We start from the raw sequence: 24836 nt of genomic DNA on the forward strand, positions 1-24836 counted from the left end.
GTATTAGTCCAATTTTGGTCTTATTCCGAACTGTTTTTTATCCGTAATATCATGTTGTGGAATATACTTCATAGGTCGTATCTATACGAATTGGATTGTTGGCCTAAACTTACTTTTTAGCTGCTTACAGGGAATTTGTTTTGTTTTTTGTATTATTTACAACAAACATGAACATTAAAATTGAATGAATAACTATATTATAAAAATATGCTAAAAATATTAAAATATGCTAAAATATATTTCTAAAAACGGCCACTTTATATTAGCTATGTTTCTTGTTACATGGATCAGAAGTATAGCTACTATTCAAAAGCATACAAGAACTGAAAAATTAGCAGCGCTCAGCGCAATCCTGGCATTCATTTTTCACACATCTTGTATACCGTACACTTTCTGCCAAATAATACACAGCGTTCACAAGACATTTTTTGCAGTTTTATTTTGTTGGTAGTTCACAGTCATTTTCACTCGCGTAATCCCTGGGGGATCCAAACGTTGGTCCGAAAAGTAATTACGTGAGTTATCAAATATACCACAATAAACGTGCTTTTTATGTGAAAATTACGAAATGTGTCCAGGTGAGTCGCAGATTGCCGCTTGTGATGATATTTCTTGCCATTTTAGAATTATTTCACATAGCGCAACATATGTCATAGTGTGCACGGCGTTGGGTTTTATATGCAAATATACCTGGAATTGAAACACTAATTCGGTTTATTATGTATATAGGTTGTTGTCGCTCAATTTGCTTTAGTATATGGCCTGGCATCTATTTCGCTGTAAGATTTGGCATTTATAAATAGGTTTCTAACAAATAGGGAAAAATAGACTTTGGGTTGCCAGCATTTTAATAAAAGCGAATCTGGTCGATTAAAATGCACTTGGACTGGTGTAGTCCGAGTAAAATATTTGGTCGCGGCCTAAGTTGCAAACCCATATTTTACCTGTCAGTAGAAAGAGTTGCACAACGCTGGGCTAAAGGACTACCTCATCATGCGCCTACTATTTTTAAGACTGCGTTTTTGTGTGACGGTATTTACCTATTTTAACAAAATTGTACAAGTTTTATCAATCTTCGTTTTCACACACCTTAAAAAAGACGATGTGCAAAAACATCTTTTGGTCGCAGCTACATTTTTCAGAAGCTATAGTTCATGACAATTGCATGTACGCCAATCGATCGATTCGCTCACAATACACTTATGGCAGCGCTCGGAAATGCTTGTTAAAAGCTAGGTTGAGGTTAAAAAATTGTTCAAACCAAATGAGCAGCGGGTAATACGCAAGCAGGTAAAGTAACTTGTTCGCGATCTGTCAACAAACCGGCCTCTTCTTGTTGTTTACTGAAAACTGAAATACGTCTCAAGAAAATCAAGGCAGGTTTCAGACAACGAAAATATTTTTAGAGAAAAATTTGCACAAGTAGAAGATCAGCAACATACAAGGTCAGGTCAACAATTCTGCTCGGTAAAAATTCTACGCTGCTTAAACGTGTCGTACCAACAAGCATATAGGACGTAGTTTTAAGCCAAACCATTTTGATTTATTGGCTGCAACAACTTCAGGATTTAAGTCAGTTGAGATAAGTTGCATTCGAGGGTGGCATATATCGTGCCGCCACAAAATGCTGGAATGTTGGGACGACGTTTTTACCGGTGGCGCTTCCCACAGTGTATTTGAAATAAATAGGTAAGAAAATAAAAAAAATCACAGAACGAAAATACAAATAAAACCTTTTTTGCGATGGATGTGCTATAGCGCCCTGTGGTTGGGACTTCCTGATTTACCACAAATATTACATAGCAGGCAAAATCTTGAAGAGATTTGAAAACTTTTTGAGAAACAAATTCCATAGAATATTGGCAAAAAAATAGAAATTTTGCAGCTTAGGCCACTATAGATGTATCTAGCTGTAACAAATTTTGAAATCGAAGTAGAAATAAACTAAAAAGGAAAGAAATGGTCGGCATATCGTGAGCAAGTGACGTTCGTGTAGAACTGCGCGTATAGTTCACAAGTCACGTGCAGCTGGCTTCCAGCAGCGGTCAGTCGCCGCCCAAAAGGTCGCGATGAAAAATTGAAGAAAATGTCTGGTGACGCCCTTAGTCGACGACACCGGCTTTTATCCTTCGCCGCGCTCCAGCTTAACCCAGCCGTACTTGTTGTGAATTTTGACGATCCGTTGAAATTCGACCTCAGCGCGCTTTTTGGTAAGTTTGTGCTGCTTACGCTTCTGGTGCTTGCTGATTACGGCGCCGCCGTGCGCCAGAGAGGCGGCCACCTGAACCAGCAGCGCCTCGATTGTGTAGGCGCTTGACCAGCCCTGGCTCGTGAGTACCTCCAGGCAAATTGCACCGCCGTTCATCACGAAGCCGTTCTCGATGTAAGGGCTTACCAGGCGAATAAAGGGCGGCGAGAATGGGTAGTCCGTTGGAAAGCTTATGTGGAAAGTCACGCATTCGATGCCATAGTCCTGCATTGAGCGCCAGAGCTGCGAAGACTCGTCGAACTTGTAGTACTTGATTTCCCACTGTTGGAGGTCGCTGCCGGGCTCGTCCGTATCGTCCGATGAGCCGCAGGGTTGTACCTCAAACGCCCCGTCACTTTCCGCGCTTGCCTTTTGCAGATCGCGAAGGTCCTTCATCAGTCGTTTTATGCTCCCCTTAAAGAAACAACATACATGTAAATGCACTCTCACTACCAAGAATTTTCAGCAAACTGTTGTAAGTGAAAGTAAATTACACAATGGATGGCGTCATCTCCTAGCTAGATCCATTTGCTAATAAAAGAGATCCATTTGCTAATAAGCTAGATCCATTTGCTAATAAAGCGTTTTGTCACAGCTGCAGTCGACTATGCAGTTGCGTATATCCAGCTTTGAGTGGCCGCAAGTGCCTTCAAATATATCAGATTACTTTATGATTGATAATGTTGATCACATTAAATCGTGTTTTCGGTCACGGATTAAAATATATTTTAAACCCTCGTGGCCGAGCCATGCCGGTTATAATGAGTCATGATACGCATCCGTATTTATGCAACTAATTAGGAAATTTATTTTAGTCGCTAATGCACCATATAAATACTCCACATATCATTTGGCCCTTTCTTGACTTGCCAAGAGGGGATAGACTTTAAAAAACTCAAAGGTACAGAAAGATAACATTTAATAGAGTCAATAAGCAAATTCGCATACGGCGTTGGTGGTACTTACCTATACTGTACGCAACCTTAGACGAACCATAACACGGCTTATTACATATTACACGGCACACACGTAATTGCTGGAATATATTGAACTGCGACTATGCGATTTCTTTCACGAAGGCCTGTTGCAGCTGCGCCCTAAATATTTCATGAGGCTCTGAATTTTTAATCCCCGTTATTTACGAAATCACGTCCTGTTGCTTTTTAATGAAAGACAATGTTTCTCATAAGCAAATTTGCAGCAGAGGGTGCACTGTGCAGCTTTTTTCCATGGTAAAGCTCACGATGTAAAGTAGAAGTTTATTTTGTTTAATGGAAAATGTATATCTTCGTGCAATAATATTCATAACTAATTCCTTAAAGGAGCTGCCCTCACAATTTTTCAATTATTCTTCAAATTGTGTTAACTTGACAACTATTTTATATGGATTCAAGAGGTGGTTTTATATGATCAGAAGCCTTATTCGCATGTAGTGCGACAATTTTTGCTACATATGGTAAATTCAAAACAATCTTTCAAAGGGCAATAAAATGTCTACAATCTTAAATCATACTTATCGATATTTCATGTAAAACAGCCACATTATATTACACTAACCATGCTTCGTGCTTCACGAAACGATTCTTGCATTTTCTTTGACTCTTCTAACGCCTCTTCGATACGCAAGGTCTTCAAGGTTTCCAACTCTTTCATGACGTCATCCTCGGCGTCATCGGCACACTCGAGTGTTTCGAGGCTCGTCGATAGGTCGGGGAAGTGTCCTGCAAATGTATTTAGATTTCAGATGCTTTAAATTGTGCATTCTGTAACTTATAGTCTAGTTTAGTTTGTTAAGTAAATGTTGCAGGCAAGTCGAAAATTTACATTTCAAAGTTCAGGTCTTCCTGGGTAAAAAAGTCGCAAAATAACATCCTATTTCCCACGTAGTTACCGGAAAACGCGCACAGATTATGTGTTATTACCAACAACTTGAGCGATGTTGATGATGTACGCGCGAGACAGTATTGTTCGTTAATAAAGCCTTCCTGTTAAGGCTGCGGTAATTGCCGCCGTGATAAGTGGAAAATGCCTGCTTTCAAAGCACACGTCTTCCACAGATGGCACCGCCATTTCGTGACGGGGAGATTAGTACGTCGTCGTCGTCGCACAGAACTTACTACTTTAATCGAAAAGCCTTTCGACCGGCGAAGAGTTTAATTGCTGGCCTACGACCACAGCCTGCTTTTAAGCAAAGAGTGTGATCGATGAAACTTTGTTGACGTCAGCCTTGGACGGCGATTGTCAATTACACACACATGATGTCTCAGTTGTGCGCCGAATGTGCCCCGCGCCATATACGGTCGGGGCCTGTCGGTTTCCACGTCGCATAACAAACACGACGCTCTCTATAATAGGCTATTGTGCGTTAAAAATGGTCGCGAGATTGCTTTACTAACTTTGAACGGAGACTTCAATCGCTGTTTCCGCTTCCGATTCATTGGAGTCGCTGTTGACAGCATCGACGTCGGGAGAAAGGGGGTTGTTTTCGTCCAGAGATCCGTCTGTTGTTAATTTTACAACAGGGGGTGACGAGGTAGAGGAAGCCACGCGCTGAACGCGTTTCACGAACCGCCGAGCCAATCTTCGCATCACGTTAGGCATTTTTCTAGCTTCAGCAATTTTGTATTACAATGTCTTTATATGATAAAGTGTTTTTGTCGGTATTTACTGTAATACAAAGAAAACAGTCGTTTTAATGAGCCATTAAACCATTTGCCGCTCAATCACAGCAAACCCGTCTCATTCTCTTTCCCTTTCTTTCTCCCTCCAAACTAGACTCTGCACTTCCTTTCGCTGATCGCCATTACCAATATCGACACATGATCAGGTCAAGCAGCTGGTGCTCGCCAGGCATCTGGTGCAACCGCTAATGACGTTCGGACGCCATCGGCTATTTACTGCTCGAGCTCAATTTAAAGTTGTTTGAGGCTGCGTGGCCACAGGCAACACGCTTGTTACGCAAGTGAATATACTTCTTGTTTTAGTGCTACTTACATTTATGCCTCAATAAGGTTTATCACTTTTCATTGTCAAGCCCGTGAGTGTCGCCACAGACCGCTCAGCACACGGCTAAAGGTGTCCTGTGGCGAAACACAATCCTGCATTTGTCGCAAATCACCCGAAGCTAAATGTTACGGTCGTCATGCTGTTCTCGGCTTTTGTTACGCGACCTATGCAACAACAAACGGCATTTAATCAGGGACAAACGTGTTAGCGAAACAGGAGTAGTGCGAACAAATTGACAGCTGCTCGTGTTTCATTGCTGGCCATTTTTGCCTTTGAAATCAACAATGGTCACACAGAACTGCGCTCACTTTAATGAAAGTGGTCGACAGGAACCTTTTGCACAATGGGCAAGGCCTACCAATACAAACATTAATTTATATTTGCTTTATTTTTAATTTCTTTTTAAAGAAGGTTGGCATTATGACATATATTAATCAGATTTACGTTAAGTTGCACTAGTTTGGTACATACAGTCGTCATATACAATACGATAACGAACTACAAACAATAACGGAATTTCCTAAAAGCATCTAACTGGTGCGTGTACACTACTGTATCAGCATACTTTCCACAAGTTTTAGGTCACTACGCTCACATATACTAACGGCATTAGCATCCTGCGACCTAAGGCGACTACCTTTTCAACTGTCAACATCATAAACTATACGTAGCGGAAACTGCAAAAGGTAACGCAAGCTCAAGTCAAAAGCTTGACTCTATGTGACAGTAAGGCCAGGACTTTTATTTTACTATACAATAAAGCCGACACGCCACGGTTTGTGATTAGTCGGTCGTTTTACCGTTGACAACACACGGCTAGGTCATTTCCTCAAACCACACCAGGTAACAAAAACAACACGCGTGAAGGCTAGATCGAGTGAAACTCAAGGCAATTTCGTCTGTAAAGGTACACTTTCAGACATATTTTTTCAGACACTGACTTCAGTGCCTTTTTTGTTGCGTCTTATCGCCCTGCTCGCCAACTCTCGGGCCAAGCCGTCACGTAGGTGCTAATGTATTCTGCTTGCGTTAGCCACGAACTGCGGATACAACAAAGAAAGCCGAAACGCGCGCCTTGCGTCGGAGGGTCACATTTAACTAACAGCTCGCCATAAGGACTTCGCGTTTCTCACAAGCCTAGAATACTGCAAATTTCGATAAATCCCGCGGGGGTGCTAACACTAAGCCTGTTGAATTTGACAAGCTCACGGCTGTTGCTCAAGGGCTGGGAAAAACAGAAACGGTGTAACAATACTGGATTCGTCTTACTGCTGCCCCACGTCGACAGGCTCGCAAAACAATACTGAACAATGCGACACGCCAAAACGTTCTGACGACTCAGCAGCCGCTCGCTTCAATCCAATAGGAAACAACAGGTGCAGAAAATTGCTTACTGGCCACAACAAAGATGGATGTCTACACGGTATCGACGTGTGTTGCCATCGTGGGACCGCCAACACTCCTGTGCCAAGACGTCTTGCAGTGAGCAAGGAAATCCATTTGACAGGCCACGCGGAAAAACGCATCGTCGCCTCACATCCTCGATTCCACTGCCAGACTCGCGCCGCCTTTGTCCGCCACAACCTAAAGCGATCGCCCACGGGAATGCGTTTTTGCGTCAGCAATAAGAAATTGGGTGTTAGTAGGCGCCTTTGCGCAGCTCGGCAGCGAGAGAGAAAATTTCCGCACCCTTGGCCTGCCCTTTGTTTTGAGTTTGCCGATTACGCTCGCGAAACCACAAAGAACGGAATGGCGAGGAATGTGACACAAGAGCAAGGCGCGCCCGTTAAGTCGGCACAACGTCGCCCGCCTAAACATTAAACACTTAATCGCCTTGCAGGTTCGTTGCGAAATCAGTTAGTAAAAGTGACATCACCCTATGAACAAATAAATTATTTTTTCCCTCTCTTGCCATATGTCACTGCTCACTGCTCGTTGATCACTATGTACGAATGGGCAGAAAACATGTCGCCGATATCCAAATACAAACATCTTTAACCTACACGACGCATGACGCGCGCACGATCAATGTTGCCGAAGTCACGACAAATCTCTTGACGTCGCAAACAACATGAGGCGAACCTCTGCTCGCAGCTTAGGAGCGTTAATAGCGAAACTACGGCCTTGTCCTGAAATTGGTGACGCTCTGGCACAACTGGTGGTCTCAGGCATCGTTGTCGGTCACCAACAGGCTAGGGCGATATATTTAAAGCTGAATGAAAGAGAACACGCTACCCGTTTCCCTTTTCGGGCGACTAAGGCTTAGTAGCAGTCACTGCCCGCTACCGCGAAAGCCAGCAGAAACTGTGCGATCGTAATATTGCGACAACCTGTTGCGTTGGCGGCGACGTTCAGCAAATCAGTACTCAACAAGAAACACATCTAATGAAATTAAGGCGAAAAACTGCTCTCTTACAAAAAATCCATACTCTTTTTCGCTAGTATAACCATAAAGAGCAACCGTGTTCCAGCGGGTATTCAAAATGCTGTGAACTATAGACTTCATTCAAATTGCTGTGAACTGTAGTATTTACTTCTGCAAACAAGTTGGTTCTCAAATCGCATACCCGTGTGCACTGTCCTCTACACATTAAGTTCCTTGATGTTATTCTAGTAAGACAAAATCCTCTTTCTTGCAGTTTACGCTACTTACAATAACTAAATTATCTCCGCCGGAAGCGTTTTGTCGTAGGGAAAAATAACAAGAATATTCGGTGACAAAACGTGGCGAATGATAACGTAAATGCCCAAGTTACACGGCGCCCTAAAAGTTGAGAGAAGACCCGTTATTCCGTAATTGATACCTAAATAGATTGAACGAGAGGTCGGGGAATTCCGTATCTGGGTCGAATTGCCTTCTATTCTGAAAGATGATTGCCGGACACGCCTCTACCGGACACTGTAAACCACAACATTTAAGCAGGGCTGGCTAATTGTAGCCTATGAACGACACTTTCCAAGAGTGAACTTCGTAATCGAACTTTCTGTCTTCTGGTAATGTGAACAAAAATATGAAACATAAGAAAACACCAACTTTCCGATGTTACTTATATCAACTTTAGTCAAGTAGATAATCTTACAAACTCGTATTTGCAATCCACGATACAACTTTTAATTTTAAACTATTTTCGACCACAAATGTTGGTCGTTAAACAGCATTAACACTTTTGAGAAGCCTTTCATCTGACCGTACATCTAATCAGTAGCTTATTTATCTTACATGACGTTACTCAAACAAACCTATTAAAGTGCAATTAAAACGGGCTTCTCAGTACATGTATACAAGCAACTTGATTCTCTACTAGTCAATTAACGCAATTCTTCAAAAAAAGTCGAAATCAAAAACGTAGTTTGGCCGAAATCGTTGGGCCTGTTTACTTTCCATTTTTGGCGAGCGTACCTGCTTTTATGAAGTCCGTCAATGCACCATTTTATGGCGCAACAGAGTCTTGAAAGATGCAGACGCTTGTTTGTTCCCGAACAAATTATGATTTTCTATATTGCTTAGAACCATATTATGCGATGGCTTATGAGACTTGGATTCAAAAAACTAAATTTTATGGCAAGATCGCACATGAACAGAGCTGTTTACTGATATCTCCAAACGATTTTCATGATCAGAAAAAAGGTTGTATTCAAAACAGACCTCGATTTGTGACGCACTACATTGTCTCAACGGACATGTGGCATCACCGCATACGCATATTTAGCATTTGGCTGTTCCATTTCGTTGAAATTGAAATTAAGATAGAGTAAATTCGAGGATATGACATCGCAGGGTGTCAATTGTTTATTTGTGCTACAAATGAGTTGGCTGTAATTATCTCTTATTTAAAATACTGAGCCTCGGTCGCCTTGGCAGCTCAATTAAACAGCGCCAGTACGCCACGGGTCAGAAACGACCGACCACTAAACGGAAAAATGCCGACGCTGTTCTGCTGCGTGTGACATATTATTTCCCACCCGGGTCTTATTTCAAGCTTTCCCTTTAATACAAGCGGCACAGAATTTCGCAAAAAATATATGAAACATGACTATTTATAAAGCGTACAGGGGCCAAAGCGTGGAAGGCGGCAAAACCATACCCCTGTATTTAAAAAGGCGACCCACGAATGCTTTGGTACGTACTTAAACGATAACACGAGGATTATAGCTTCAGCTTACTAACATAAAGCAGGGAACTAAGCTTCTATAGTGCCCTGCCGAAACAGTAGTTGAAAAACTGAAAGCCGCCTGGAGAACAAAGGTAAAGCAGAGGCAAACAAAAGAAGACACTTTAGGGCAGGATATGACCAGCGGGTAATCCCATGCGAACTTTTTGCTCGGCAATTTTCCCATTTAGAACCTATCATTTCGCTTATAATGCACTACAGCAATCTGGTGAAACTTAAAACCATCTTTCAATATGCCCCGAGGCACTGTTACTTCTGCACAATATGGCTTATTAAGGCAGATTGCACATGGCTGTGGATTTCAATTTTCAACAAATAACAGCACCATGAAAAATTGCCCAAGCACCGTTGAAAATTGTCTATCTAACATTGGCCTTTATCTAGCTATGCTTCCTGTTTCAAAGTAGTTTTATTGTAAAAGACCGAGAACCATTAATCAAAGTATAAGAGGTCTGCAACGTAAAATTCTATAAAAAGTTGAAATATATTTCAATATGTGATAAATAAATATTCCTGTCGCATAAAACATAAAACAGCAAACAACCATTGCCACAAATAATGCCAAGAGCAATATAAATTTACTGATTTTGGTTTATCCGTCCCAAATCGAGATCTGCATCGCGCCAGTTATATACCACGACGGATTTTGCAACAGCGGGTCAAAAGTGTTTGCTGTTACCGAGGGGACAAAACCAGTAAGCCATTCGCATTTAAATAGCCTTACTTTAGAAATAAAATAACCATCGACACGGATGCTACGTCGTCCTAGTTGTACGCTTATGTCAATTTCCAGTTGGCAACGGCTGAAATCTTAACTATAATAAGTTCATTTTTTTTAAGTAAAACAGTTGGTAATTATACGACTACAAACGGCGGAGGAAAAACACTTTTTTTTAATACCGTTAGGTAATAAAATCTTACCTTTCTATGACATCAACGCACACCGGATAAATAACTGGAAGTTTCCAGAACTGTTTGTCAAAAAGCAAAGAGTTCGAATTTGTTCGTATCACACCGAGTTTACCGGATAGTTCGTATGTATTCAACCGACACGGCACAGTAAACCACTCAAAATAGTGTTCATGTATGGATTTCGTCACTTTCATGAATAGTTAGGTTTATATTTAGGAAGAACACAATGATTAGGGCCAAATCAGTTGGGTTACAGTTTGTGTTGATTGAAAAACGATTTACAATTATACTTCAAGTTGACCATGTATCCTAGGGCCTCCCTAAAATGTTAAACACACGAGCTTCAAAAGGTTCAAGGGCATCTGATAAATCCAACTATTGAATTGGAAAACTTGTCCGGTTATGAGCAATAACTCATCGAAAAAATAACAAAAAACAAACATATACCAAGCTAATTGTTTTGCGTCCAAATATTGAGATTAACCTATTTTACAAAAAAGTGTCAACCCAAGTCCTTCGACTGAATGGTTTTAGTCCAAGTCAAGTTATTCGTGCAAAAGACTCAAGTTAATACAAGTCCTTTATCGAAACGACTTAAGTCAAGCCAAGTAATTTGAACAAAGTGACTTAAGTGCACATAAGTCAATTCATTCCTAGTTTTAACCGCGCTTTGATGGCGAATTTATTGGTAGCCTGTTTGTAATAGAGCTGAATGTAGTCTAACGCTGCCCTACAATATGAAAATACGACCGCTTCTGTGCGCATTCGGGAAGTGAAAAGCCCATTATGGATACGGAGAAAGAGGCGGCCAAATTTTGTGGCGAAAACTAGACTAAAACAACAGACGCCGTACGTAACGTTGTGAAGCCACCACACCGCATCTGACGTTCGTCGTGCTGGAATGAAAGAGTCAGACTTTGCATCTACAAAGACGCGTCGCACCACGAAATTTGGTACACTTAAAATGATTGTCTAAACTCTAAACGTTGATCTCACTGACTACATAAACTGACTGTCTGCACTCACTCTTGTTTATTATTTCAACCCGGTTCATTGTTTACGCTCTCAGCATAAATGACAGCTCTTCATACAAAAGATTATTTTCATAATGGCTCAATAACACGTGTCTTTGTAATAAAGCAAGATTCTTACTTCACACGATTTATAGCATTCGACGCTATGAGAAATTAAACATTATACCACCATCTGTTACTTTGTGCTATGTAAGTTTGCACTACCGGTACTGTGTACAGCTAAGAAAGCTATTGTCACAAAGCCTTATCGCCGACTTGGCTTAGGTCTACTTCAATAGCACATTAACACTGCGCACCAGTTGCGTGGTGCTGTCAGCTCAGCGAAACAAAAATCGATTTGGGATGTTTCAAACAGTCGGTAGCAGACTGCTGGATGAGTAAGAACAGTGCACAACGCGCAGCTTTTTGCCTGCTTAGCACCCGTAGTACTGCGCCCGCCTTCTAATAATGAAACGGTCAAAGCACGACAGATGTAGTTCGGTCGCTAGCCTTGCTGAAAGGTACACATCGGGCTCGTTCGCACACGTACGGGAAATTTAAACATATAGCATCACATTGAGTGTACTCTTAGCGGTGTCAAGGAAAAACACACAATAGTCTATAAACAGTATTGTCCCAATAAGACGCAGTACACAGTGGCGACGAATTATCTCTTGCATTTACGAATTCGTCCACTGTTGTTATAATTCAAAAAACAGTATTTAAAAAAGCGATGGAACCATTTGCTTGAGTACTCGTCGGGACAGCGAAAGCAAAATACTGTATTTAGATCCTTTACAAAATAATGATGTAGGCCAACGCCACTATTTACCATAAATGGTGCAAGCTTATCCTGAAGATTCATTCAGTGAAATTAAAAGTTTGATAAAAATTATCTGAAAACATTTGGTTTGTTAAAACAAAACAAAACAAAACCACCATTGTTAATCAATCCCCTGTCTACAGTAGTCGTCTTGGACCTGAGAAGAGTTACTCTAACCTTAAATAAAACTCGCAATACACCTCTCGCGTGGCAAGCCGCGTGATAAGACGTCTTACAACTCTACGACAGTTAACTTTGCCAGGCACGTCTCGGCCCCGGCCTATAGTCTTCTCGCGCGAGAGTGACACGCGCAAGCGGCCGCGATCGATCTGTTACGAAAAAAGTGGCGAACGTCAAATCTCAAAAAAGATAAGGCGAAACTCTGGAAACGTCACGAGAACGGCAGCGGGGGCGACGGACATCCCAAATCCGTTAATGGAAGGGACATGCAGGCACGCGCACATTGAAATCAGATTAGTCGAAATTGCATTGCGAAATCGATACGCCGGATCCCGACCTAATTAGCGTACGCACTCTGGCGTGAAATCAGGTGTGCGCTCAGTTCCCAATCGAAGTTGTGCGGGCCATGCTGTTGCGATTCTGCGTATGTTTGAACCGAAAGTGCTGAGTCCGCAAAAATGCGTTGCTGTTATTAGGAGAAAGAACAGTTCTGCACCTTGACTTATCGCTGTGAAATCTGCCTCCAAATTTAGCTTTCGAATTTTGTGAAATTATACAGTAAAGCCGGTTCAAAACAAACATGATATCAAGTGCTGTCGACAACTAGCGAATTCCAGCAGATCAATTAAATCTATCCAAAGGTTTCCAACACAGTGCCCGAACGTGAAGTAAAATAAAAGTGACACGCGAACTCTACTTTAACTAAACCAATAGGGACAAAAAGTCGATCAATTATGTCAACGTTCCGCAATGTTTAATCGGCGACCTAACCTAAGTGTTATTTCAATAATGCCATACTTCAAATAAGAATTTTTCGATGTTTAAAGCTGAATCAAACTGTTTGTGTTTTGCGTATTACCGGCGTATGCACAGTAGCGTTATAGTTCTGAAAGTGCGAAGAAGGTGAACGCACGTATTCGTTTTTACACACAAATAAACCATGATTGATGCATAGGCGTAGCCAGGGGGGCTGAGGGGCCATGCCCCCCAAAAAAATTTGCAAAAAAAAAAAAAATTTTTCTTAATAATTTATTTTTTTAGCATTTATGAGCAGTACCATAACATTCGATCACAGACATACAACACCTTTAATTGTCATGCGTTGTTACGTCACAAACGATATAGTTAATATTACGTTTGCTATCATTAACGTAGTTTTACTACTTTTAGACAGTTTTTGCTCTTTTAGTGGTTTTGGGTATTGCGTTTAACACTCATTCAGTTGCTGCTCGAAAAGGTTTGCTAGCATTGCTTTTGTGTTCGTTACAGGAGTTACTACAATGACAAAAGCTAAACAAAAAAGTCCAAACTTTTTGGCCCCCCAAAAAGTTTTCGGCTGGCTACGCCACTGGATTGATGGGTTGTACATTTTTCCAGTTTTTTTCTTATTCTGGGCTAGGACTTATTAAAGTTGCTATCTGTTTACAATCTACTCCGAATTTAAAAGAGGTTACGTACCAATAATTTCACTTTACAAATGTTGGGGACTTCCTGGCCAAGTTTGACTAGGTTGTGAATAAAAACACTTCACGTTGACAAAATTTGGTTGACCTTTAGCGGGTATAAGGGATCAATCATGTTAGCAACTAGGATATTATAAAACAAATGACTCTCGCTTTGAAGATTCCGAAAATGCTGCCGACCAACAACCGACAATGTTTGAAAACTTTCTAAATACAAAAAACATAACTTTTTATCTGCGCTTTGTTAGATTTTCTAAGACCTAAAATAGCTATTGTGTAGTTACTTGGACTGGAATAGCTTTGAAACCTTTTAAGACCATTTTGAGGCGCGGTAACGCACTTGCAAGTTTGCAACATATGCCTAGGGCCTACTGCTACAACTGCTCAACAAAGGGCGATGGAGTACGACTTCTTTTAAGACGCTTACATGTCGTACGACTGGAATAACCTTAGCATTTCCCCAAATTTAGTGATCAATTTAGAATGAAATATGATAAGCACGGGCAGACTAAATATAGGCGGCACTGAAATAGCTTGCAACGTGAACGTTTAATTGTGCATCAGAACATTATCATAAATACTCAGACTAAAACGTCACAGAAACCTAAGTGCTATGTACAAGACGGCCGATCGGTTATACAAACGAAAATTGTGCGAATGCTAGTTTCTGCGTTGTGGAAGCAAGTGCTGATATTTGCCTGGATCATAATATTCCTAATGAACTTCCCACTATATTTAAATGTTAAACAAATAGCATTAGTAATAGTAATGTAATTTACTTTTTACAAAACAAATATTCCAAAAAGATGTAAAATCGTTTTAGGAGAATAACAAAAATGCACGCGAATAACAATGATAAAACCTCCAAAAGTTCAGAATGCATAGATCACAGAAAACAAATTGGGTCTTAATGTTGTCAAAACCCTGCGTCGAACAACAACAAAGTTAGTATCATGACTGAACCATCTTTTTATTCGGATCATAAACATAACGCTTAAAGTTGAGTCGGACATGTATCGCTGTTACTGCACCGCTTGCCGGGACGCTCGGCACATTTTCGCCTTTCTTGCGCGATTTCTTTCCCCTTTCGCCCAACACGGACTTAGTTTCCTGAAGGAGGCCTTCTGCAATGTAAATGCCAAAGTTAAAAAAACATGGGCTTTTCTCGCCATGTTTTAAGATGCGATTTCTATAACTCGGTTGCGGGATGAAACGCATCACGGCCGTAAACCAATAAGAGCTTTTGTACACATATAAACAAGACAGCCTTGTCGTATTTCATTGTGATGCTTGTTTATTGTACAGTTAGCTTTCCATTTGTTAAGGAATTTCATTTGTCTACATACAGCGGGTGGCATGGCATTACTCACCGGACAGGCGAACCTTTATTTTTCCACTTAGACCGAACGAGCCCTCAATCCGCCCTGTCTCGCCCGAAGACAATTGAACGACGAGGCCAGTAAAAAGATCCACGCTCGTCTCCTTCTTTAGCAGACCTTTACAGATCACGTGGTAGTCGTCGTGGATCTGTTAGACAACAAGCAAAATGAGACCTGGTTATTTGGGGAGGTCAACCGGACGTCTGTACGACGCTTTAGTCAGCGGGGAGGGCTGAAACAAAAACGCTTGTGTAGTAAAAGCTAGCAAATAATCAAAACCAGGTCATATCCCAAATATATAAAGGTACATTCTTCTACTTGATTTTGTTTCATATACAATAAATAAATAGTACATTTCAGTTTGTACTATTTAAGGGTACGTATTATTATAATAAAATATATATTATTTTATTTGTATTAACAAGAATCATAGTACACATTTTGTAACTTTAATGTATAATTGCAGTGATCCAATCAGAAGGGATTTTGACACAAACGTTAAACCATCAGCCACTTCTTGCCTGCGTCACTTAATCGTCTAAACTTAGTATTCTTTCATAAATCCTTATTTATAATTAATGTTAAGGGCTAAGGGCAAGGGAAGTGCGTGCGAAAGATAATTGCATCAAAGCTGCACGTGAACGAAACCAGGCAGTTTGCTTCAAACCTTAAAATTTGTAACTAATTCTACCGCGTGACGTGTGTTTTTACGGTGTTTGGTTTTCTCGTATTAGACAAACGGGTTGCTGGAAAGGTGATGAGTCGATGACCAAACCAGGGAATAAATATAGGGAATCCCTATCCCTATAAGAGATATGTAAAAAGGTTCAGAAAAAAACAGGTTTCACGAAATGTCATAAATGAGAAGGACGAGAGTGTTTACTTTTCGGTCAGTACAACAAAACGAATTGTAAGCGGATACGACCGAAGCGTACTGAAATTTCTAATATTTTTTCTGAAGCGAATTAACAACGAATGGCACATTTATTAGCGAGGAAGGTCGTTTGGGCACAACTGTGTTTCGCACTTTTGGCCGCGTCTCAACACGTGATATTCTGACAAGCTGATTGAATACGTGCAGGCCGAATTGACCGCGGAGTTCGAAGAACCAACCATCAATAATATTTGACAAGTCCCGCTTTAAACGTGGAGTACAGATCTCCAAGCGTTGATCAATAAATGTGAACCTGGCTAGACCATACACCGTATGATCTTTAAATGATTTTATGAGACGGCTCTTTTATGAGCTTGCAAATAGGTTGAATGTTTTTTACGTTAGCCTAAAGAAAAAAATGTAAAGCTTGGTGTAAACCCATGAGTGGAAAATTGCTACTTTGCAATTTGTGATTTCGAAAAAGCTTAATGGGACAAAAAATCTTCATGGTCGTGACAGGAAAATGGGAAGGGTTTCTGCACGATGTATTTCATAAGGAGGGGGTTTCGTAACTTAGTATTTCCAACAAATAACAATTCACACAATTCCGTTGCTACCATGTAAAACGTATTCTTAGGCGATAATCTTCATTATTGTTGAAAACATGCTTACTCGTTCGACAGTGCCTTCCCTCGACTTGTCTTTGTAAACTTTCAGCCTTGGCAATACTGTCTTGGCGTACTCTTTGTCCGTAATACCTTCCAATATTTGCGCTTTAAATGCAAGCCTGGCAAACAAACAGAAAAGCGAACGTCACACACCAAGAGATTTTTTCAGGTCATATTGGGCTCACCTGCATTTGTTGGCGTTTACGTCGGAGTCTAGTTTGGATCCGATGGCGAGACTGTCAGTTCGGCAGATGACTGCTTTTTCGAACTCCAACAGTGCCCATTGCGCGGTGTCGCCTCTGTGAAAATGAGGCGTGTCAATTGCAAAATAATGTAACGCAACTGTAAACAGTAAACATAAGTGGTTACAAATGAAAACCAAAAGTGGTGTATATTATGCTGAACACAGGCTGACCAGGTGGCAAATTAAGAATACTGCAAACTACAAGTTACTTTTGTTGATAGATAAAATGTACCACCAAAGATATTTTCATAGCTTATTTTCTAAATTGTAGTTTGCCCGAAGTTTTTAATTATAAACAACTAAACGTAAAATATGCTTGCATTTTTACTTTAGCAATTCATCTTGATATGCGTAATCTTTGGTAAAGTCAAACGTGTCACTGATTTTGGATCCACCCATAGCGCCCACAAGCGACTCGTGGTCGCTCGTTTTCTTGTCACTCGCGGCGCCAGCGAACACGGTGATGCGTGCCAAGACGGTTGAGTGTCCGATCGTAATGTGAAACTTGGCCTTCGTGCGTATTTCGCCGCTGAAGTATGGAATTTTCGATATTCGAGCAATGGCGGCGTATAGCGTTGGTAATGACCCGGGAGTACACACCAACCCTCGTTCAAGAAGCTTGGCGTCAAATTGGGTGACGCACATGCCCGCCCGGTCGCCCTGCTTAATGGACTGCACTGATTTGCGGAACATTTGAATAGATTTTACTTTCTTGCTTGCCTGCAAATAAAGAAAACGTTAAATACATTTTGTGTAGTACTTGCAGTGCCAAAAGAAAGAGCACCAACTTGTACTGCTGTAATCTCCACAGTGTCATTAATGGCAACTGTACCATTCAAAACAGTTCCAGTCATTATGGTACCTTGACCTTTAATTGAAAAACAGTGGTCGACACTGAATACAAATGGCCCAATAGAAGATCTTTGAGGTATAAAGGTGTGCTCTTGAAGAGTCTAACAAAAATAATAATCTATATATTTTTTTATTTTATTTTTTTACGATTTAATATTTAAAAATTTATTAGGAAAAGTATATTGTGAGATATAATAGTAAGGTCTTTCAAAATACCCTAATAAGGTCTTCAATTCCTTCCGGTGTATTTTCTCCACTTCCTGCACCTCCAGGGTTAGCAGCCACAGATGTTATTGCACATCCTTTAAATTTTGTGCCTTCCAGGGTTTTTTGCATCCTTTTAGTCATCTTATCAATTACAGCCTGAACACAAAAAAACACACTTAAGGTTTATATTTTTAAGACTACTATGAGCATGAACTATCTTTTTTTAAGTAAAATAATAAAACATAATATATATCAATTTTAGTGTTTTGAGAAAAAAAAAACGAATCGAAGGCTGCGACAAACAAAGCAAATAAAACAAACAAAGCAAATAATACCATAGTTATACAATGCTAATTAAAAAAGCAAAGAAAACAATGTCACAAAGTTTACCTCTCTTTTGTTTGCAGGAATTAGATCTATTTTATTTAAAACAACAAGCATTTTTTGGCAAATAATTTCTCCAATTACTAGACATTCTGCTGTTTGCGTTTGAACACCTTTTACAACATCAACAACCAAAACCATTAGGTCAATGATCTGAGCACCTGGAATGGATTTTGTTTGTCAGTGTTTATTAAAAACACAATTTAGTATCTAACATATATTAAAAAACAACTCTGTTTTAAGTTAAGATATATATGATGTATGTATGAATATATAATATAAGATATGTTCAATCAACAGGTTTAACTATATATACATAAGAGATAGTTTATGCTTTTTAGTCTGGAAAGTATGGCAGATTTTGACGAGATCTCACGGGTACGTGGCCAAAAAAATCTGGGTGCAGTTCAAGTAAACTTTAAAATTTTTGGTTGCACTTTATGATTTTCTGATGCACTCTGTAATAGACTGTATGCGTATGTCGCACAAGCGTTTTACATATTTGGGATGCAGTTCAGATTTTTTGGGGGTGTACTGTTGAAAGGTTGAAAAAAACTTGTGGGTGCACTTGCCATACTTTCAACAGTGGACCACAACTATACGCTATAACAATCATTATAAAGTATATTTGTTTAAAAGGCTATAAATATTACAAACAAGTATTTTAAGCAATATATAAACTTGTGTCAATAACCCCCAATAATAGTACGAATCAGTGAAGCATGTCCAGGACAATCAACCAATGTGTATTGCAATTTGGTGTACTTCTCATGCTGCAGATGCTCTGGGATATCAACTGCAAATGATGAGAACCCAAGATCTAGAGTTATACCCCTTTCTCTAAATAAACAAAACCAACAACTTAATATTTTATTACCAACAATAAACGTTTTATTTATTAAATTATTAAATGTCAACTATAAAACATAGCCTACTTGCTTTGTGGATTTTTGTCAAAGGCTGCAGTTGAAGACACAGTGCTAAGAGCTTTAGAAAGTGATGTTTTACCACTGTCAACATGGCCCAGCATGCCAATGTTAAAATTTAATACTTTCTCCATATTTCTGCAAGAATTGACATTCAGAATGCTACCCAAGCAAATCATTTGATGCGTCATGCTACATGTGGGAAATATAAATAAACCATAGAATGCATAAAATAACAATACTTACAAAAATAGCTAAATGTTTAGATTAAGTTAACAATATATATTTGTAAATTTACAAAATATTATTTATTACAACTATTTGTTTTTTATTATGTTGAGCAAGTATAATTCGATTTGAAAAAAGAATCAGTTTTCCATCCCCACTTTTTTTAATTTAAATTGAAATTCTATGACATCGTTACTATGGTTACATTTAAGCGTCAGGTATCATTGTTTGCCATCAGATAGGGGCTTGTTCGAAAGAATCTCCAGGGCGTTGTCAAGAACGAAGTATGCGCAACTGTATGCTATATGCTGTAGCAATAAATTGACTAAAACATTGCAGTAAAATTTTATAGAATGCTTTGTCAAATACGCGCCGTACTTAATATAACTTTGCTCGGCGCTGGTCTAGAATCCTACCACAACGTTGAAATGATTATTAAGCAATGCATAACATGTGGGTTAGGGTGTCGGTTAGTGTTTGGGTGTGGGTAGGTCAAGTAATATTGTTTAACACTATTACTGGACTCACCCAAACCCAAACGCTAACCGGCACCCTAACCCAAATAATGTTCGTTGTGGTAGGATTCTAGACGAGCGCCCTTTGCTCTACTTTACTATACTAAAGATGTGTTTAACATTGAAAGTGAACTAATAATATCACGGATTTTGAATTAGCTTCTTATAAAGTAGGAATTTGGAAAGTTAAGTTATTTATATATGTAAAATTTTTGTTGTACATATATTTGATTGATAATCACGATAAGCAAAAAAAAATCATATAGTTTGCAGTCGAAAAATATAATTACTTACAAATATAATACCTACGCTGCAAACTTAGGCTTTGTTGAAACATTAGGAACATTTCAATAACAGGTTTTTGGTTAGCACGGAAATAAACAATGGCCGCAGCTGAAGTTTTACTGAAGGCAGAACCTGCCCCCTACACAATCCCTGCTTCGACGCTCGGCACCAAGGAACATCAGATTCCGATCAACACAGGGTCTTATACTTCGCACGGCCAGCCGACTGCAGGATTTCGAACGGCGAAGTATACACCGGAAGAGTGGCATCAAAACAACTACTCCAAGTTTTATCAGTCCTTTACCGATCGTGACAGCGCTGAAAGAATTCAACATGAATCGAAGAAGCTGGCCAATGAGACGTTGGCTCTAACAAACAGGTGAGAAAAAAACATTTAATCGCACAACGTAGTAGCTATAAACATCATTTTTTAGTGTTTGCAAAATGGATCATATATATCGTCTTTAAATTTTGGCCATTGAATTATCAGAACTCAGGCAGATGTCACAAAGAAACTTGGAGAGAGGATTCATGACATTAACTTCTGGAAGTTCGAATTACAACGGGAGATTGATGACTTGATTGCAGAAACCGAGCTTCTATTTCAGCAAAAGGTGGGCGAAGCAAAAGCTTGGCACCAATTTTTTATTTAAAAGAATCTTTTCAATTTAGCCCTATAATTTCCGTGGTGAGTTTTCCCTGTAAACAGTTATTGCTCATTTAGGTTCGTTTAGAAAAGGCATTGGATGCGACAGAAATCCCGATGCAGATTGCAACTGACAACTTGGAGTGCAGATTTAGAAGGCAAGGCCCAGACCTGGTGAAGGACAATGTCGAGATTCAACTGCTCAGAGTAATTAAACTTCCTTTTAACGATTTTTTTATAATAGCAAAACAAAAATGCTTTTTCTAACAAAACAAATTGTATCAATACAGGAGGTGGACTTGCTCAAGTCGGTTCAAGATTTGCTGCGTCGAACTATTGAGCAAACTAAAAATCAAATCAGGTGTGTTTGTGTGTATTTTTTTTACTGTGACCGTTAAATATTTGTTTTAAATGCAATAAATGTTTTAGCTTTGTAGCGCACCTGTTTTTTTTAATTAACATTAAAATATATATATTTCTAGAAGAGATAGAATTTTGACGTTCGTTCTAATGCGTTCACGTACTGACTCTTGGTTAACTCCCAGAGAAAAATAACGCGGATAATTAGGTTTTTGGTGATGTAGGATGAATCGGGACGCGAAGCAGAACTTGGAGCTGGACTGGAGCGACAAGCTGGACGCCCACAACATCGACGACAAGTGCGGGCGCCTGAACAACCAGTCAACCGACATCCAGTACCACCCCAACTCGGCGAAATTTGAAGACAAGTAAATATTGGGCACCATTTCGGTTGGAAAGTCGTTTTGTTAGGGCTTGACAGAAACCTCGATCGTGCGTGTGTCATGACTCCGCTATATTTAGTAAACAGAAATTAGCAACAAGATTGTGTAGAAATATACATATTGCCGGCATGTTGTAATAATATTTTCGAAGTACCGCAAGCCTTGCTTTGCGACCGATTTTACTTGAATGTTTATAACCCAGTGATTCCTAAACTGTGTGCCTCGACAGATTGTTGTGCCGCGAAACTTTTTGTAATTTCGGACATTTGAGTATTTGTACTACCAATAAGCATATACGCAAGCATTTTAGACTTAAAACACACTACCCACTACAAATTAATCATATTGAGACATTTACATATAGTTTGTCGTGTGTTAAGGGCGATAGTAAAATGAATCTATTGTTGTTCAGTTAAAAGTGGGCCGCGAACTGGTTAAGATTTTTTTTATTGTGCCAAAAGCCAAAAAAGTTTGGGAACCACTGATATAACCCCTTCACTCTTCCGCTTGAAAGCTAACGGGCAACTATGTGCTGTTGACAGCTCGTCGACCCCAGAGACGTGGGCCCAGTTCACGCACGACAACATTGTTCGTGCCGAGCGGGAGCGGATGGCCTCCATCAACTTACGATCGCTCATCGACAACGTGTTGCACGACACCTCGGACGACCTGCGTGAGCAATGTAACTCGGTTAACGACGCTTTCGCCAAACGAGTCGAGGAGATGAACGACGCCAAGACTAAGCTGGAGAATCACCTGCAGAAGGTCGGTTTGCCTATTTGTGTCATTCTGAAAGGCTGGCCTTGTTAGGGTGTATAAAACGTCAAACATTATAATACTTCATGTTCTTGGCGTTTACGTCTCGCACAGGGCAACGCAAATCGTATCGAAAAACAGGGCAACGCAAATCGTATCGGGCCCAACCCTAGTGTAAGCAGGCCTTTTTGTCAAAAATTTTCTTCATCTAGATCAGGGGTTCCCAACCTTTTTTGCTGCTCGTACCCCTTTGTCAAGTCAGAGCATTCTTCGTACCCCAAAAAAATTCTGATGAAATTTTCAAGATAAATATTGCTTATTACATGGTTTTATAGCACAATAGAAAATTAACCGGTCGGAAAGAAATTAAATGTCATTTCTTTTGTTTGTCACTCCTCGGTGAGATATTTGTTGTTGCTTCATTGATAAAATGCGCTCAAAAGATGATTCGATTATATAGGGAACACGTAAAATCAACAGGTTAAAAAAAGCATTGTTACAAGACAATGCGGTTTCTTACTAAATAGCAGCAATTATTTGTAGATAATTATTTATTTGTTTTTTATCAAGGCACAGACCGTAATGGCATAATATCATTTACAATTCCAAAATAAAACTGTACTGTGAAATCAGTTTGAAAGGCTGCTCTGTGGCCCAAGGATCTTCGTACCCCTTGATGTTCATTCCCCTTTGGGGTACGAGTACCCCCGGTTGGGAACCCCTGATCTAGATAGCGCCAATTGAGACAAGTCCATACTATAAATCTGAAATCGTTCGTATTTATCCAAGGTTTTGATCGAGATCGGCAATCAGGAGAAGAACATTGCCATGTTGAAGCAGGCTGTATACGACAAGGAGGCTCCAATGCAAGTTTCACAGACTCGCCTTCACCACAGAACTTACCGCCCAGCAGTCGAGTTGTGTCGTGACCCAGTACAGTACAGGTGGGGCTTTATTTGTTGTTGCCGAAAATGTTTTGTTTAGTTCTTTATAAGTTTAGTAGTTTGTCGTTTTTATATTTTATTTGGACAGCCGCTTTAGGCCTATTTGTTGAGTGACGACTAAATTATATCTCGCTGAAAATCTCTTTTTACAAATGGGGTTTATTTTAAATATTAGGATGAGTTGACATAAAGAGAAAACAAGTTTAGTTGTTTTGTAGCACCACTGACAAAAATTCCAGTTAAGAATTAACTATTCACAGTCGGTTATCTGGCGATTTCATTTCGGCAGGATAAGCTTGACGATTCTATAGCAGCTGCGAGGTTTGATGTAGGGGTGAATTAATTAAAGGACTTCCAAAACTACGGCGTCTGCTATTTAAAGGATTAAAATATTTATTAAAATTTACATAAAAGTCGCAACTTATCAATTTCCAATAATGTATAATCTCTTGCGAGTTAGACTTAAGCTGTTTGAAGCGCGGAGATTAAAGGGTAGCATTGTTGTGTCTCCGTTCGCAGGTTGGTCTCGGAGGTCGGCGAGATCACGGAAAGTATTGAAAACCTCAGGTTCCGGCTGGCCGAGGCTGAGCGCTCGCTACACGAGTTGGAAGACACGAGGATGTCTCTCGAGAAGGAGATCGCTATCAAGAGCAACAGCCTCTTCATCGACCGGGAGAAGTGCATGACGATCCGCACCAGGTACCCGACCGTCATAAAGCTGTCAGGCTACCAGTGAGTCGGACCCGACAAATGTGTGCTTCTTCGGTCCCGTTTGGGCCGGTTCGAAAATATATAACCTGTGCTGTAAATTTGTATTGCTTTGTGTGACCGTTTTCTTGCTATTTCAACTGAAATACGAGTTTTTTCGCGTGTGACTTTAGGATCGTTTATGTTCAATCTCGTTATCTCACTGTTGCGATAGCTTCGCGATCTTGACACTGCTTTTTGTGATAAACATTTCTGCCCGAAACACGAGGCTGCCAGTAAAAGCCGTCCCGAAATCTTGTGATTAGCCACTTGTAAACTATTTATTTCCAAAAGAGATTAATTTTTTCCTTCACATACTTTTACAAATAAAATATCACACACCACGATAAAGGCAATTTATTTTTGGGAAACAATGCAACCAGTTGCAAAGGCACAAATTGTTGGCCAAACTATTATTTTGATCTGAACGTTTAAGGCATATTTAGCCACAAACAAGCTATCGTTATGTTTAGCCACAAACAAGCTATTGTGTCCAGATTTATAGCATTACTTATTAAATCAAACTTAAGCTTTAGTTACACATTTGAACGTAGTACCGTATTTTACATTTTAACAGCAGTCTTAAATGGAAAACAATTTCTTAAGGTTTATTATTACCAT

The 24836-nt window shown here is 39.9% G+C and overlaps 3 protein-coding genes across 3 annotated transcripts; 1 reads left to right on the forward strand and 2 right to left on the reverse strand.

Annotated features, from left to right (window-relative positions):
• Window positions 1-1302: 1302 nt before the first annotated feature.
• LOC146160932 (ubiquitin-conjugating enzyme E2Q-like protein 1) lies at window positions 1303-4910 on the reverse strand. Its single transcript, XM_083384624.1, has 3 exons — window positions 4645-4910; window positions 3806-3969; window positions 1303-2662 (listed from the first exon to the last, which is right to left on the reverse strand). Exons 1-3 carry the CDS (start codon window positions 4847-4849, stop codon window positions 2123-2125), a joined length of 909 nt encoding a protein of 302 aa, XP_083240750.1. The 5' UTR covers window positions 4850-4910; the 3' UTR covers window positions 1303-2122.
• Window positions 4911-14508: 9598 nt separating this feature from the next.
• LOC146160933 (selenocysteine-specific elongation factor-like) lies at window positions 14509-19505 on the reverse strand. Its single transcript, XM_083384038.1, has 10 exons — window positions 19361-19505; window positions 19120-19265; window positions 18432-18586; window positions 18051-18197; window positions 17771-17935; window positions 17311-17702; window positions 16924-17037; window positions 16743-16857; window positions 15188-15344; window positions 14509-14941 (listed from the first exon to the last, which is right to left on the reverse strand). Exons 1-10 carry the CDS (start codon window positions 19483-19485, stop codon window positions 14769-14771), a joined length of 1689 nt encoding a protein of 562 aa, XP_083240164.1. The 5' UTR covers window positions 19486-19505; the 3' UTR covers window positions 14509-14768.
• Window positions 19506-20360: 855 nt separating this feature from the next.
• Window positions 20361-24584, forward strand: LOC146160934 (tektin-4-like). The gene is made up of 8 exons (XM_083384367.1): window positions 20361-20758; window positions 20870-20993; window positions 21104-21232; window positions 21316-21386; window positions 21610-21753; window positions 22311-22533; window positions 23314-23468; window positions 23988-24584. Exons 1-8 carry the CDS (start codon window positions 20478-20480, stop codon window positions 24202-24204), a joined length of 1344 nt encoding a protein of 447 aa, XP_083240493.1. The 5' UTR covers window positions 20361-20477; the 3' UTR covers window positions 24205-24584.
• Window positions 24585-24836: the final 252 nt, after the last annotated feature.

The sequence above is a fragment of the Ascidiella aspersa genome, chromosome 3, assembly GCF_963924565.1.
Source record: "Ascidiella aspersa chromosome 3, kaAscAspe10.2, whole genome shotgun sequence".
NCBI lineage: Eukaryota > Metazoa > Chordata > Ascidiacea > Phlebobranchia > Ascidiidae > Ascidiella > Ascidiella aspersa.